We start from the raw sequence: 18,403 nt of genomic DNA, 5'->3' as shown, positions 1-18,403 counted from the left end.
CTTTCCTAACACGAGCCGCACGATGCATGAGGTAAGGTTCTTTACTTTTAACCATATTTAACCTGTGTCTAAATTGTTCTCTTTAATTATTATTTTCGACAGGTAGGGAGCAACGTGGAAAAAACCGTTTCTTTGTTTAATTATATTGCTGGAATAGGAGATTATAGCCGACTCAATTAAACGTTGTGGGGGATCTGTTATGTATGTGCTTCAGGAAAGTGATTTTGTTAAAATTAAAATGATAAAAATGATGAAAAGGAAAAGCTCAATATTTAAGAATAGAACAATATATAAGTTTTGTAGTTAAATTTTAAATTCTGAAAAAACAACATATAGAGACATATATTCGATTTAAGAATTTATTTTTTGACAAAAGGAATATATATATATATATATATATATATATATATATATATATATTCCTTTTGTCAAACAATAAATTACTTGAAGTAATACTTTCAACGTGATCCTAGCCAAAAAAGAAAAGTTCAATATTTAAGAATAGAGCAATATATAAGTTTTGTAGTTAAATTTTAAATTCTGAAAAAACAACATATAGAGACATATATTCGATTTAAGAATTTATTGTTTGACAAAAGGAATATATATATATATATATATATATATATATTCCTTTTGTCAAACAATAAATTCTTAAATCGAATATATGTCCCTATATGTTGTTTTTTCAGAATTAAAATTTGACTACAAAACTTATATATTGCTCTATTCTTAAATATTGAGCTTTTCTTTTTTGGCTAGGATCACGTTGAAAGTATTACTTCAAGTAATATCCATCAGGATATTTCATCTGAATTCTATCAGTGTCTTATCTCGCTTATGTGTGTGTGTATATATATATATATGTGTGTGTGTGTGTGTGTGTGCGTGCATATGTGTGTGTGTGTGTGTGTGCGCATATGTGTGTGTGTGCATATATGTGTGTGTGTGTGTGTGCATATATGTGTGTGTGTGTGCATATGTATGTATGCATATGTATATATGCATGTGTGTGTATATATATATATGTATGTATAAATTAGGGATTTACCGATTACCAAATAATCAGCTTTTATAATCGGCTGATTAATAAGTTTTCTAATGCCGATTCATCAGTAAATTTTGTTTCCATACTTATATTAATTAAATTATATTGTAAACGAAGTTAACTCTCTCTCTTTTGCTTATCAAAGAGACATGCATCATGCACACCGTATTATCAAATAACAAGCAAGACGCGCTATTAACATGAACACTTTTACAACTGCCCTGAATTTGCGCTGTTAACATGAACACTTTTACAACTGCCCTGAATTTGAGGCAAATAGATGTAAGCATATTGAAAATTTCTCTTCTTTCTTTTCCTGTCGAATTAACATCATTATTTTTTACCTGAAATCACTGTCAAAAAAAATGATTACTTCATTTTTCAGTTTTCATGCTGAGGAATTGTACACTAAATTGTAACAATGTGCGGACAAAAAATATACTTGTTTTCCTCATTTTTCGACTCCTGCTACCATTATTTATATATCTTTATTTTTCTGGTTTTGATAATGTATATTTTATTGAGATAAATTACTAATTAGATATCACACATAAGTAATATAAATACGTAAAAATCAACTAAATATTAATAACAATCTTCAACCATTATAGCAACCAGTTTCTGCTGAAAGTATTTTGATGTCAATCCCAAGAATAAGAATACAGCTGCCTGCAAGTTATGTCAAACCATCATATAAAAGGGTGGCTGATCAGCAAAAACTTTACGACAACTAATTTGTTAAACCATCTTAGAAATGTTCATTCAAAAGAAGCAAAAGTTACAGATAAGAAAAAGAAGCACAATGAATATTCAGGGACAGACATTCCAGTAACAAGTGTCAGCAACTACAATTCTCCAGTGAAACACCAAACTACTATAGAATAAGTATTGGCTAAAAAAAGTTTGGGGTATTAATGATCACAGGTCACAAGAGATTCATTATCTGATAAGAGAAAAGATTGCATTTGATTTTAGCCATTTTCTGTAAAATCTTATATTGGATTTAATAGAATTATTGCAAAACTTTGTTCGAATTACAGCATCTCATCAAAAAGTTTTTCACTGCAAAATAATTTGCAATATATTTACAAAAGTAAAACAAAACTTCAACTGTCTCTTGCTGAAATTAGCAGCATTTCATAGACTACAGACATTTGTGCGGCTATAACAGATAATGCTCCATTTCTGAGTTTGACAGATCGTTGGTTTTTAAATGACTTTGAACAGTACAGAGCTGTGCTTAGAGTGGTTCCATTTCCTGGTGCACACAAAGGTACAAGAATAAGTGAAGAATTGCACAATGTTCTGGATGAGTATAAAATCTTCAATAAAGTTTTCTTGGTCTTGCGGGATTCAGTAGTAAAAATGGTTGCTGATATCAGGGAATGTGATTTAGAATAACTATCATACATTGTAACGTAGGCTATGAAGAACACCCTTGCATCGAACAGAAATACAGTCTTTCACTTTAATTGCTTTCTATTAGCAAATAGCAAATTAACTGAAATACAGGATCAGCTTAATTTGGAAAAACAAACTCATTCAAGATGTGATCACATAGTGGACTTCAACATATATGCTGAAAATAAATTAAGAACAATGAAGAGCTCTTATAATGTGAGCTGTTGATAAGATTCCTACCTTAACAACTTTACCAATAGGAACTTGTTTGAAAAAATATGCAGTTCCTGAGTCCATTTGAAGAAATCACCAAAGAAGCAAGTTACAGAACATCAACCATATCAATGATAATACCTACAAATTTAGCTGTGAGGTTATTTCTGTCAAATACTGTCCAATATAATTTTAGTATTTCTAACTTTAGTGGAATCCTTCTTACCATTGTTGAACAACTCAGATTATCAATGGAAACAAGATTTTCATCTAAATGATAAAAACTTGTGTATGTTTACTTTTCTAGACCCATGATTCAAATATTAATTGTAAAAGATTGGCATAGAAAACATATTTACAATTGGATTCTTCATCTCCTTTCCACTTATGAAGCAGAATCAGCAAAATACACTACCCTGCTGAGTGTCAAGAAGCACGAACATGTAAATTACAATATGTCAATTTTGAAACCAGCTGATAAAAAAGTAACCAATACAAATATCACAAAAGATGCTTTCATCACTCCTAGTATATGAAGAAAATAGCAAGTAGAAGTACAATTATTTCTAATTCAATTTTGGTCTTCATTTTTGAGGTGCAAAATGTTAACATTGCATCATTTATAATAGAAAAATTGCACTGATGGACAATTTTTGAAGTATCATAGAATAAAACCGAATTAAATGACAGTAAATATGAACATTCAATATAATTCTATACTTTTTTTTCTCGCCATGTTAAGTTGAAGAAAAAATTAGTAAAGAGGCTGCATGTTTGTCTGAAAAAAATCTATACAAAATTTGGAGGATTGAGTATAGCTTCAAAATATTAATTTTAAATAAATATTTATTTTTTAATATTGCATTATAATTTGGCTTTCAAACGTATCTCATGTGTATTTTATTTTAAAATTCAATCAATGCTTCTATCATATATATATATATATATATATATATTATATATATATATATAATGAGTCATTCCAAAAATAAAGCCTCCTATTTAAAAAATATTTGATGAACTATAGAGACAGAAGTGCTACCATTAAAACAAGCCATGTATCGTGCTCCAGAATTTATTTTTCTACAGTCAACACTATTCTCAATGCGTTTTTGCCCAGAATTCACTGATGCATCTCTGCTTCTGACACACGTTCATAACTTCCATAGTCTTACCATCAATACCTGTAACAGAGGCATGGAATTGTTAGGTCATGAATGCATAAATTTATTCATCATAACAATGCAGTTTGAAATCCTCTCTGAAACAGTCAGGTGGGATAAAAAAAGGAAGCTTTATTTTTTGGACACCCCTCGTATATAGTTTTGTTGTTGTTTTTTAGGTGTTAATCCAAAGAAACTACAGTGTCTATAAAATAGTGCTCAATAACTGGCAGAGATGTATTATATGATATTAAACATTATGTGCGTACATGTTTCAGCTGTAACCTCTTTGTAAATCCAGCTTCCTTAGCTTCAGTAGGACTAGGTGTGACTGGCAAGTTCATAAAGCTATTTGTAATCACTTAAAAAAAGTAGACTCCCCGCTCACCCGCACAGAATTTTACTTCCATATAAAATAATTTATTTTTAGTTAACTCCCCTGAAATGCTAAAAATCTCTTGCAAATAAAAGCTGGTTTTACATTAAAATTATCTGGGAAATTGCTCTATACAATAAATTCTTAAACAAAGCGTTTTATATTTAATTTTATCTAATCTAATTTTAAATTGTCAATAAATGTTTATCTATCTCTCTCTCTCTCTCTCTCTCTCTCTATATATATATATATATATATATATATATATATATATATATATATATATATATTTTTTTTTTTTTTTTGACAAAAATGCTTTTATCACATTTTTAAACCTTTTTTCCGGTATTTGTTAATACTATAATCTTATGGAATTTTCAGTGTTTATTTTGTTTTGTTTAAGCTATTATGATAGCTTTGCACCCTATGTTAATTCAATGAAAACAAAAAATGCAATTCTTCATTTTTTAAAGTGATTACAAGTAAACAACACTTGGAATACAATTGCGGATTACTTAAGACTTCTACTCAGTTATGGCTGATGGAACGAGAGTACACTACCCCCATGGATTAAAGGGTTTTGTTTGAAATTCCATGCAAGTTTATGAGTTTGACAGAAAGATTCCCATGTTCAACAAGATACACCTTGGGAAGGTTGGAGGTTACATAAACCAAAACATTGCAAAACTAACACTCAAAACATTGCAAAAACCCAAAAATCCAAATAGTATGAATAATCAATCCTCATCTCAAATATTCAGAAACGTAATATCAAATCAGTACAGACTCAAATTAATACGAAAATGCTTTAATCTCAAAAAACTTTACCAAAAACTGGCAATAATTTCTAGCCACCTCACATTCCTATGCAGATGCCATGATTTTAAATTAGTGTCACGAGGCTTAATGTTGAAACTTTCAATTCCAGGAGAACACAAAGGATTATAAAACAAGTAGAGCATGAGCTCATTCAAGACAGAATCCATAACAGCCAATAGAAGTAGATATCAATTAAAGGCCAAAATTTTAAATGATGCTGCCCCCTTCCTGGAAAGTATATTAAAAATTGATGACAAAACCTCCAAGATCCAAGAATACTTGAATAGATCATGATGTGTACTGGCCAATGCATACATGGAATTGCATTAGGATCAACACTACTAAAGCTAGCAATGCGGCTGTATCAGAAGTCTTTGTCTAACGCAAAGCAACAAAACTTTTTGGCTAAAACGTCAAGCAGAGGTTCGCTAGTCACAAGCTAAGTTGAGTATAGTTCATTGTTCACAACACAAGATACATGTCAACATTCTCTATTCGCATGTCTTAAATGCTTCTCCCGCTCCTCCCAGTGACTCGCCTTTTATAATGTTTCGGGCACACCCAATTTGCATATACCACACGAGACTGCTTGAGATATATGCGTGACCGGAGGCTTTAAAAGACAAAAACCACCATCTTGGGCCTCTTTTTTTTCTTTTTCTGTCTCTCAGCCTGAGACAGATTCTTGCCCGTTTCTGAGGTAGGTCCTCTCTACGGCTATCACACTCCCTCCTGATCTCATGATCACAGAAATGACAATGGGGTGGTGATCGTCGTCGCCGGGTGTTTCTCTGAAGGGGAACAATGCATGCCTCTTCTTCGCTTAAGCTCTCGTCCACGGACTGGGGGCTTGAAGAATACTGCTTCCACTGGGGAGGCTATTGATATCAGTCACCTCTGAGGGAGCTGCTGTGAACCAAAGCGAAGTCTCACTGGTCCCTGACTAAGAGTCAGACTCGCTCCCGTTGTTCACGGGTAGCCGCAATTGTGTTGTCGGCTGTAAGTCCTTAATGTGACGGGGCACACCATTGATACACACTGCTTGCTGATCACTTCAGTGATGTATCCAAATCCATATTGAGTCGTACATTTGCCACGCGGGTTCTTGATCCAGGCAACATCCCCTTTTTCCAGCCTCCCTCCAGTTACTTTCGTCTCAGGTACTGGGTTCGTTTCTATGCTCTTCACTCTAACATGATACCTTTACAATGTGTTGGCCGGCGCTGTAGAGAGTGATACAGCATCCTTTGGGGTCACGTTGTATAAATAAACTGCTTCAGACACTGCACAGCCTGTTCTGGCGGCGATAGTTTTGACAGTCCTGTGGTTCCACTCAATAATTCCATTCCCACTCGGTACGTAGGCACATCGGAATCGCAGATGTACTCCCCAGCCATCGGCAAACTTTCTGAATTGTTCACTGGTGAGAGCGGTGCCATTGTCAGTTAGTATCTCTGTTGGGGGGGGGGCACTTTCGAGGAAGATGCCGTTTAACTGATGGATGATTGCTGCCGTATCTTGCTGGCGGAGCAGCCGTCATATCGCAAACCTAGATGAGCCGCAGTCAATGAGTGTTAGCTAATCCTCGCTATTGTGGTGAGTAACATCTATCGCCAGCTGGCTCCAGTGGCTCTTTACATCCACTTTTCCTTTTTCCCAGTGAACGGATGCCGAGTCGATGGATTGGCAAGCCATGCAGCTCTCAACCACTCTTTTAACGTCTGCTTTTCATACTTCAGGATCATCCAACTTAGCAAAATACAAGGTTCGTTTGATCCCTGGATGTCCACTTTGGTGGTGGACTTCCTTGATTCGTTCAAACTGAGCAGAACACGTGGCTGCAGCGCAGGCCAGTTGTATTGGTTTGATGGTTTTTCTAGTGCCATCAATCCATCTGTGGGGAACTCTTGTTAAACAAACAGGGGAGGGTAGAGTGGTAACCCTAGATATATCTAAGGCTTTTGATAGGGTATGGCACAATGGTCTCTCAGGAAAATCAGATCATACAGTATCACTGGATGAATACTTAACATAATTAAATCCTTTTTAAGTAAGAGAAGAATCCAGGTTGTCCTTGATGATCGTACATTCTAAGCAATATGATATAAATGTGCGAGTACCTCAAGGGTCTATTGTTAGACGATTATTATTCCTAATATTCATAAATCACCCCCCTGATAAAATTGTCTCTAAGATGGGTATATTTGCCGACGACACCATGTTCTATAACAAACATGAGGGGAAAATAAATGAACACATATCTAAATAGGGGAAAATAAATGAACACATATCGAAAGAAAAGAAACACTAGAGGAAGACCTCTAATCTGTAGTGAAATGGGAATAGAAATGGATGGTCACATTCAACGCTGCCAAGACTAAGCTTGTTTCCTTCAATAATTACAAGAAACCTTCTCTACCACAAATAGCCATGGCTAATGATACATTACCTGAATGTACTTCTTTCAAACTCCTCAGCCTAGCGTTCACAGGGAACATGAGTTGGAACAGATTCATTGAGAGCATTGCTGGGGCTGCTGCGAGGAAGGTGGGCTCTCTCTACCGTGCTAGAAAACTACCTGCGCCTGAAAGTATCCTGTAGCTCTATAGGGCCACCATTTGACTATGTATGGAGTACTGTGTCACATTTGGGCTATTGCATCTGCTACTAGTCTCTGTGACATAATCCTTAAATTGGATTATGTGTTTTAAGAAAATTTTAAAATTTAATTTTTAGGCCGTCGAAAAATGTATCGTTTTTTTTTTTTTTGTTTGATTGTCACCAATGCAAAAATGAAAAGAAAGAGAGAAAGAGAGGCTAAACCTAGAAAGAGAGAAAGAGAGAGTATAGGAGAAAGAGAGAGAGAGAGGTGAGAAAGACGTTCAGCAGACAAACTAGCGAGTTAGCAGCTGACCCGGTCAGTGACACGCTTTCTGACCCCTGCTAGTTAGTGAATAAAGAAAAAAAGAGAAGGATAAGAAAAGTACTGAGAAGAGAGAGAGAGAGAGAGAGGAAAAGAGATGTTTTTGTGGTAAAAACACACTCGGTCGACCCGCTGAGCCACAGACACTCAGCTGACCCATCGAGCCAAGTGCATGTGAAAAATTTCCACTCAACAACGACGACAGATAAAGGAAAACAAACTGATGTCATCGAAATACAAAATGTCGACACTACGAATACAAAGGACACAGTGCACCAAAAGGATATACAGAGAAGAATAACCAAAACATTGGATGAAGACTACATAGGAATATCGCATGTTACGAACGGTTATCCAAAGCGAACAAAGTAGTGATTAAACTTGACAGAGAAACGAAAGAAAAAAAAGTAAAGACTGTAAGTCCCATCTCTCTGTATACTTCTCTCGTCTATTAAGCTGGCAAGTTCGTTTTGCCATTGTTTTGTTTGGATTGGTATATGTTTTTTTGTATTGATATATTTCTCATTGGCATTTTCAGATAGTAAATTAAGGTACCCCTTCCACATACTCGTAATTTGTTTTTTTTTATTTTATTTAATCTCATCCCCCCACCATAATTTAATTTTTTTGTAATAAAATTAACTTTGAAACGTTACCACCATGTCTCATGTCTTTGTTACTTTCATACGTTGTTGGTTCGTCTATTGTATATTTTCCGGGTTTCGAAAGAGTCTCTCCATTCTTTCTGTTTCAGCAAGATGTATCGAACCCAGAGGGTGCACTTTGTTTCAATGTTCATTTGTATTTCATAAATGTCTTTTTATTATTTTTTGTTTGCATTCGTAATATCTCTCACTCCTGGACAGGGTTGCCAACTTGATAGGCCTTCAACCTCTGTCCCATTGATGAAATGTTGCACCCCTGTGCCTATTCTACAAGTAATTTAATGGTGGATGTTCTGATGAACTACAAGCACCCCAGACATAAATACCCCTGTCAAACCTGACAAAGAGCAAAAATCTCACCAATACACAGAGATCCTTAGGTGTAAGAAAGCCTTCTACTCCAATATTTTCTTCCTCAGAACTGCTAGACTTTGGAACTCCCTTCCGGGATTCTGCTTTCCCAACTGTACTGACATGCAGAAGTTCAAGTGTAATGTGAACAGACATCTTGTTGCTCATCTCCCTACATCATCATCATCATGCAGTCCGGCAGTCTTAACGATGACTAGTCGGGGCCTCAGTACTTTATCCTTCGGTGTTGGCATCGTCCTTTTTCTGTGCGAAACATCCGGTCACAGGTACTGCATATGTGGGTACCAGGGTTATGTCGTCCATAGTGTCTCAGCTCTAAGGCTTCTCCAATCTTTCTCTATTTCTTTCTTCCCTTTGGGGAGACTGTTTCGCCAACTACTCCTTTCTTTGGCTTGTTCCTCCCAACTCTCGACATTGATGTTCATTGCCTTCAGGTGCCGCTTTGTTACATCTTTGTAGCGAAGCTTCCGACGTCCTACCTTGCAGGTTCCATTTTCCAGTTCCCCATAGAAGATCATCTTTGGAATTCGGTTGTCTTCCATTCTAGTAATGTGCCCAGTCTATCGTAGTTGCATAGTAGCAAGGGTAGCTTCCACTCTATTTAGGTTTGCTCTCCTGAGAACTTCCATGTTTGATATGTAGTCACTCCATTTGATCTTCATGATCCTTCTCAGGTGTCTCTGTTGGACAGCTTCCAATCTCCTTATGTGTTTTCTATACAGTGTAGGTGTCTGCTGAGTGAAGCAGGGTTGGCAGGAGGATGGTTTTGTAGACTCTGCACTTTGTCTCTAGCCGGATAACAGCCCTTGTCCAGAGCCTCTTTTCTAGCTTGCCAAAGGAGGCAAATGCGCTTTGGATTTGGCAGTTTATTTCTTTGTCAGCACGGTTATCAGTGCTTAAAGTGCTTCCAAGATATTTGAAGTTTTCAACAACTTTTAGCATCTTGCTGTTGATTGTTATTATAGGCTCTTGCAGGTCGTTATCTGATGAGGGCTGATACATCACTTCAGTCCTCTCTGTTGATTTGTAAGCCTATCTTCCCGGCTGTTTGAGAGAAGGTATCAACTATCCTTTGCATCTGAGCTTGATTGTGAGATATCAGAGCAGTGCTGCCTGCGAACAGTAGTTCCGTTATCAGCTCCTTCCTTGTCTTGGTCTTGGCCTTCAGTCTTGCAAGGTTGAACAGTTTCCCATCAGAGCGTTTGTGGATGAAGACACCTTCTTCGAAGCTTTGATGAAGCAGCATTAGGACGGCTGTCAGAAATAAGGTGAACAGTGTTAGGGCCAGTATGCACCCTTCTTTGGTGCCGTGGTTTACTTTTAGGAGTTCGCTTTCTAGATTCTCTACTACAACTCTCCCTTTTGTTCCTTCATGAAATTATTTGATAATTCTCACAAAGTGATCGGGGCATCCAAACACTTTAAGGACCTTCCACAGCATTTTTCGATCAACTGTATCAAATGCTTTACGGACGTCTACAAAGACTATGTAGAACTCCCAGTACTGTTCAATGGCTTTTTCTTGACTCTGCCATATACTGAAGATCATGTCTATTGTAGATCTTTCATGCCTGAATCCACACTATGATTCAATTAGGACCCTTTCCGCCAGTCTGGCTAGCCATGATTGCACCACTTTAGCCATTATTTTCCCGGCAATAGTCAGCAAAGATGTACCTCAGTAATTGTTGCAGTCTTTGTGATCACCTTTGTTTTTGTAGATTGGGATGATCATGACATCTTTGAATTCTTGTGGCAGCGTTTTGCTATTAGTTGGTGAAGTTTTCTCATGAGTTGTTCTCCACCGAACTCGTATACTTCAGCTGCTATGCCGTCAATTCCTGGAGATTTGTTCATTTTAGTTTTATCAATTGCTTCTCTTACTTCCCCAAGAGTTGGGGTGTCATTCAGGTCCTTCTGCTGGGGAAGACTATTATGTGGCTTCAAATCTGTATTGGATTCTACATTCGGTAGGGTGTTGAAGTACTCTTGCCATCTTTGAATTATCGGTTTTGGTTGGGTCAGTATGGGGTTTCCATCTTCTGATAAAAGGGGGTTAGTCATCTGGGCTCTAGGGCCATACACTTCCTTCAGTGATCTGAAGAAACCTGCAGAATTGTTTTCCTCCGCTTGCATATCTTCAGCCTTTTTCAGCCACCAGGTGTTTTCCATTTCTCTTAGTTTTTTTCTGGACTTCTGCCCTCACTTGTTTCAGCTTCTGATTTGCTCTAATCGGGTTGCTTAGTTTTGATTTTAATGCTTGGTTTCTTTCATTTATTGCATCTCTAATTTCTTGGTCATTCTCATTGAACCAGTCCACATTCCGCTTTTTTGTGTAACCATGTACCTCTGCCACAGCAGAGAATACAGGCCTGCTTAACAAGTCCCACATTTGTTCTGGTGAATCAGAATCATCAGTGGTTTGTTCTAATGCTGAGTTGATTGCAAGTTGTAGTCTATCTTGCCATTTTCTATCTCCAAGCTTTGGTGTGTCTATCCTTCTCTTGTGCTTCGTTGTCACCCTGCTGTACACAGATTTTATGGAGAACTTGAAGGTAGTCTTGATTAGGTAGTGGTTTGTTTGGCAATCTGGTCCTCGCATAACTCTTGTGTTCTTGGCATCTTTGAGGGTTTTCCTTCTTGTGATAACATAGCCTTTGGTTGAGCAAAGACTAGGGGAACCAACCCCAAAATCTCCTTACATGGTATCCCTGCAATTATGTCCCTGATAGTAGCCCCCTACATCAAAGTGGTACTGTGCTTTGTTTGGGATGAAAATGGAATTTAAAAAAACACAGACCTTTTAATATGAATACACTCTCACTCAATACCTTATTTAATCAGGATCCAATAAACTACACCACACTCCATTACCCTTAAAATTTGAATAATTATTTGAAACAGGAATTTATGCAGTATCCGTTATCATCAATTATATTCTATCCATAGCCTTGAGCCCCTCGGGGGGCATAGGTTATCTACAACTTTTGTAGATGCTTTTATAGCGACAGTTCTTTTTACAGCGTGAGGGTGCTGCCTATTCTACAAGTAATTTAATGGTGGATGTTCTGATGAACTACAAGCACCCCTGACATAAATACCCCTGTCAAATCTGACAAAGGGCAAAAATCTCACCAATACACAGAGATTCTTAGGTGTAAGAAAGCCTTCTACTCCAATAGTTTCTTCCTCAGAACTGCTAGACTTTGGAACTCCCTTCCGGGATTCTGCTTTCCCAACTGTACTGATATGCAGAAGTTCAAATGTAATGTGAACAGACATCTTGTTGCTCATCTCCCTACATCATCATCATCATGCAGTCCATCAGTTTTGATGATGACTAGTCGGGGTCTCCGTGCTTTATCCCAGAAGGTACATACAGCGCCTAGCCTTCCTAAATGGTCACCCATCTGGTACTGGCCAGGCTCAACATTGCTTAACTTCGGTGATCTGGTGAGAACCGGTGTGTTAATGTGATTGTGCCATACATCAATTATATTACTGTAAACAATACTTAGTTATGATTTAAACTCATATCAACATAGAGTCCGTTTTCACTGAAGCAGTACTTTCTCCAAGAACACTTGAGCTGATTCACAGGTAAATTCACCGGTGAATTAATTTTGAACTCAATTCTTTGATTTGTTTTGATTTTGAGAGCCATTGATGATTTGTTGGGTTTGTAAAGGCTTTTAAAATGTCAATCTACCTCAATGAAACCATCATACATATTTCTCACATTTGCAATCTGGCATTTTATTGATTTTCTTACAATACATCCCAATGCTCTCTGTTTCTCTCTCTCTCTCTCTCTCTCTCTCTCTCTCTCTCTCTCTATATATATATATATATATATATATATATATATATATATAGGAAAACTGAAAATTGTTTCAATATTCATCAATATCTTTGGTTATCCTTTTTTCATTTTCCATTACGTTGGATTATTTCACTAATTATATATAATTTTTGTGTATGTATATTATAAAGATTTTAATAAGTTAAATTCTTTGTTTATATTTTCAGCTGCCAATGCTGTTGTTGTGATTGTTGCAGTTTCAATTACTTTTGCCATTATAAATATCTATCCAGATAAAGCAGATTTCACATTAACAGGTGATATTCAGAGTGGATTACCTCCCTTTAGGTTACCAAATTTCACTATTAAACAAGGAAATTTCACCCAGACAACTGGCGAGATATTTTCAGTAAGTTTTCTTTTATTTTTCTTTCAATCGATTTCCAAAACCAGTGTAATGATATATTCAAGTGAAACCTGGCCAGTGAGATTTGAGGACATTTATTGCATGGAGAGAAATGATATGAGAATGACACAATGGATGAGTAATGTTAGTTTTAAAGACAGGCTTAAATCTAATAACCCCAGAAAAATATTAAATCTGGAAAGTATAGGAAGATATGTGCGGAAGATGAGACTTTGGTAGTATGGCCACATTGAAAGAATGGATTCTTTGGCCAGCAGATGTAAAAGAGTTCAGTTAGTTCATCTCATAGAGGAAAAGTCAATGAAAATATAGGAAAACGTAATAAGAAAATACTTGAGAGAAAAAAGGATGAATAAAAAACAAGGTCAGAGATAAATTTGGTTGGAAGTCAGTTTCTAAAAGCCATCAAGCACATGCTAGCTGTTGTTGCACTTGACAGAAATAATTATGCCAAAAAGGTTTCCATATCTTTTTATCATTAAAATATTGTATTTTGTCCAAAATTCCTAGTATACCTATTAAAAAGTAACAATAGAGGAACTATAATATCAAGGACATGTGTTGTTATCTTTAAAGCATAAAGCTTAAGCCAAAATTACAGCCCTTGTATGCCAGTTTTTTATCTTGCCTAAGGAGTGCTTTTGTTTTTATTGTTGTTATAAATTAAGGCAGAACATTTATAGACATTCATTTTAGCATAAGGGTCCTATGTTTAGGTTGTGTTTCCATTCTAATTGAGACATAATAGAAAAAATACTACAGCAATACAAAACACATCTCGTGGATTAAATTTATTCACTTTAAGAAAAGTAAAATAAAAACTGGAACAAGTAATATAAAAATACATAATATTCTGTACTTTATACTATGTTAGCACTTCAATGTCACAACACTGATGACAAACTCAGACTTATATTGCAAACAACACTGGCAATTTCTATCAGATGCAATATGACCATTATTACAATTTTGAAAAAGACTTAAGTGGTGTTTTCAAAAAATGGTAATTACAACAGTAACAGCAATTTGCTGAAAGCTATACTGGATTTTTAACACACAATGTGTACAAAATCTGCAAACTTTGAACGCAGGAAAAAATTCCTAGCATGACTGTGACACTCTGACTTTGTGAATGTTTGGTAAAATTTGTAAATTTATTTTTTAATGAATTATAGTATGCTCTCTCTCTCTCTCTCTCTCTCTATATATATATATATATATATATATATATATATTAGTGATAGGACGATTCCCAAATTTTTCCCAATCTTGATATAATTGCTGATTCCATTCTGAATTTCCGATTCCGATACGATTCCCGATTCTGATTCTAATAACAAAAGCGCCTGAAAAAACACAACTATAGAATAAATTCATTAAATGGTGTCAATTTAAGTCTTTTTAAGAAATGTTCCGATATTTGTGTTACAGGAAAGGCTGTCCCATTTCCATTTAAATAAGAAGAACATTAGATAAGTGAAAATGAGATTAGGATAAGCCGAGACTCGAACCTTGTAAGCAAGGTTCAGAAATTGCAATGTTATAATTAAGCTATTGTTAAATTCTATTGAAAATAGATATTGTTTGTATTGTAAAAAGAATTGATTGTTCGTTCTTTTATGAAAACTGAATTAAAAATGTCAGCTAAAAAGAATGAACAATGCAAATTAAAAATATATTGAAAAAAAAAAGGTTAGGTTATAAAAATAGGTTAGTTGAGAATTCTTTGTTTGCAGAAGTGTGTTTTGAACAAATGTGTGCTTAGCCACGTGAGTTGGTCACATTTTGGAACCACACATCTGACGTCATAGCAAAAGGGAATTCTCAATATAGGAGCTAGAATTAGTCAGATTAGGGCAGTCGAGTTCAGGCAGTCAGCAGAGTCGGGCGGAAAGAGCTGATATGGTCAGAGGAGGGTCCCCTTAGAGGTGAAGGAGTAGAAGTTTAACCATGTAGAACAAATGTGAAGTCCTGACGTCATCATCATTCAACCGGTCCAATGAAATAAAGAATCACCATCAATATTTGTAGCTGTTTATCTTCGTGTCATCATTCGACAAATTGAAGGTAATGTGTTAATCATCATATTATGAACTTTGTGTAACTCTTCCAAGAATATGTATCCTATCACCCTCGCTATATGTGTTAAGAAGAAACATCCCAGAACTGTATAAATGTCTCTCGCCCTCATCATTTTTATATATATGTCCCTGCCGTCTCTACTTAATATGAATGTCCCCATCATCATCTCTTTAATATGAAACTCCACTACATAATATTTGAAGCTTTACTTATCACAGAGGACAATAAGTTTAAGATATAAATATACTAAATTTATTATTTAAAAATCAATTAACAATTTATTTACGTCAGATTTTTTTTTCTTTCTCTTTAATAATTTTGTGAAACAAAATCTATAAATAACAGACATGTTCATTTTTTTATTTGTATCTCATCGATAATTTACATACAAAATACAAAGTTAGGAAAATTCGTCCCCAGAAAACTCGTCCATTTTTGCTAGGTAGGAAAACTGGTTCATTATTGAATAAATAGTGATTGAAAACATATTTTATAACCATTCTTGAAGAAGATATTGTTTTTAAAAGAATACACATCCCATTATATTTTTTAAAAATATTTTTAGATGTTTTAATGTTTTAAAAAATATTTTTACTTGTTTTAATGTTGTTTAAAAAATTTTTTTTTTTTCTGTGTTCGTTTTCTACCTAACTTTATAAGATTTTAGTGGTTCAACTTATTTTAAAGTTAAAAAAAAAAAACAAGTAATGTTGAGTCCTACTTTTAAACAAAAAATGTCCAACATGACAGGATCACATTTAGGAGTCTCAATAATCGATTGAAAATTAAAGAAAATACTGAGGTAGATATAGTTTTAAAACGCCCCCAACCTCCAAAAGAAAATAAATTTGTATATTTTTAGGTAATGTCCAACATCACTGCTCGGAAAAAAAAATCAAGCTACCAGAAGTGAATACGGTTGATTATGTAACAAAACCGAACAGAAAACATGAAAAACGAAACCATATATTTATAAAAAAAAATTACTTCTTGTTTTAGTACAAAAAAAAAACAAACACTTCTTGTATTATCAAATAATAAAACAAATATTTTATTTAGAAAAATTAATTTAGTTTTAACACTTTTTGTGTTCGCAAAACAACAAAAGGCACTTGTGGTGTATGCAGATGGCAGTAATCTTTTCTTTGTGTGTTTCACTAAACTGTGCCAGGTGGCACTTCTCGGTCAAAAAACATTTAAATTATTAATTTGTTGTTGACCCTTCAAAGTTGCTTTAATAAAAAAAATGTTTCATTTAAATTATTTATTTGTTTGAAAAAAAAAAGTTATTAATTCAATGTTGTTTTCATTATAAAATTGTTTTATCAAAATTATATTTTCTTATGCAGACTTTTAAATAAATGTTTTTACAATTATATATTGATACATTTTCATACAATAAATGTTTTGATTTTCAAATATTTTTCTGTTCGAGGAAAAAAAAAGTTTTGTTTGTTATTTATTTGCCACGTTATTTGACTAAGAAGAAATTGGAATTATCGCCTCCTAACAATAGCCGCCGTCTGTATATTGCAGAAGTGCTCCCAAAGGACTTTTAAACAAAAAAAAATTGTCAAGTTTCTTTCCAACTCCCCGAAAAAACTTTAAAATGACGACTTTTATAAATTTTTGGAGGTACTGAAAACGAATATCACATTTAAATTTGGGACTGATAAGTAGTTTGCATGATATGAAGAAATTACTTTTTCAAAAAGTGGGTGATCACTTTTATCGGGATTATTTCACCAACAAGAAGAGGGGGGGTAAGAAAAGGCAGTAAGGGCTTGCAACGAAATGGTGACGCAGTCTTTTCTTGTAAAGGTTACAATTAACTGATAACGTTTGCCGAACAACAGTAACGAGGTAATCAGTCTAAGAGACGCCAACCGACTAGCTTCTTAACTAATCACTAACCCGTAGTGAGACAACTCCTTTTATACATACTAACTCTCAGTGGCGAGAATTCCAACGTGATTTCCAACGAGATTAGAATGTCTATTTAACTTAGTAGGAAATAGACACCCAGTTTTTCAGTAACCGCAAAACAGCAGTCAGTGTCTTTTCTTCCCTCCGACCCACCACCTGTAAGTCAAATCAATTTCAATTCTTACACTTTTCCATATAAATTTCACTTAAATTGAGCACCCGCTTTCTGGCCACCTAGTGAGGAGACATTTTTTTGTTTGTTTATTGGTTAAAAGGTTTTTTTTTTCTGCTTTCATCTTTCAATAAAGACTAATTGAAATTGGAAATTGAAAAACAAAAATAAAGAAAAATCTGTATACAGATAGTGTAATTCCTTATGTTACCAGTGGTGACCATTTCTATACACTCAAACATGCATGTTTTTGCTGCAAACAAGTAGTTTTCTAGATATTAAGCAATGTTAATATGTTATATGTTATATGGTGGCCATTTCTGTACGTGCAAGCGCGCATCAAAAATATGGCCACCACTGATAACATATAACATATTAACATTGCTTAATATCTAGAAAACTACTTGTTTTTTTTAATTTTAAATTGTTTGCCAAAGATTGCAATGTTAGAAGGCAGTTTGGTACGCGAGTGCGCATTTAACAACCTTCGTTTATGCACTTGCGTGTAGCATAAAAAATTGTTTTCATAATATGAAGAAATTACTGAGTGGCCAGAAAATGGGTGATCAGTTTACTTTAAATTTATATAGAAAAGAAATCTCCCGCTTTTTCAAAAAGTAATTTCTTCATATCATGAAAAGTATTTATCTGCCCCAATTTTAAGTGCGATATTCGTTTTCAGCACCCCCGAAAACCTATTTAAGTTGTTATTTTAAAGTTTTTTGGGGAATTAGAAAGAAACTTGACATTGACAAAAATTTCTTATATTATCTTTTCTTCTCCTCTATTCTTCTCTTCTCTTCTTCTATCTATCTATCTTCTACCTGTCTTCTTCTATTCTATCTATCTTCTTCTTCTTTTATTTATCTATCTTCTATCTCCTTCTATTTATCTTCTATTCTATCTTCTATCTATCTATCTTCTATCTATCTATCTATCTATATATATATATCTTCTATCTATCTATCTTCTTTCTTCTTCTATCTTCTTCTATCTATCTATTCTATCTACCTA

General features: G+C 34.8%; 1 protein-coding gene across 9 annotated transcripts in view; it reads left to right on the top strand.

The window, feature by feature from the left end:
- Positions 1–18,403, top strand: part of LOC145254893 (sodium-independent sulfate anion transporter-like) — a 635,989-nt gene that overhangs the window by 204,553 nt on the left and 413,033 nt on the right. For all 9 annotated transcript variants that reach the window (XR_013863830.1, XM_080113811.1, XM_080113816.1 and 6 more), the window contains exon 9: positions 13,010–13,191. Coding sequence is in view for 8 of the 9 variants with exons in the window: in XM_080113811.1 (XP_079969937.1) it covers positions 13,010–13,191 (182 nt within the window). In the remaining variant the exon portion in view is untranslated. The remainder of the gene's footprint in view (positions 1–13,009; positions 13,192–18,403) is intronic.

The sequence above is a fragment of the Euprymna scolopes genome, chromosome 30, assembly GCF_053919585.1.
Source record: "Euprymna scolopes isolate OS-2025 chromosome 30, ASM5391958v1, whole genome shotgun sequence".
Classification (NCBI taxonomy): Eukaryota; Metazoa; Mollusca; class Cephalopoda; order Sepiida; family Sepiolidae; genus Euprymna; species Euprymna scolopes.
The sequence above is the reverse complement of the archived record's forward strand: the minus strand, read 5'-3'. Positions and strand labels throughout refer to the sequence as shown.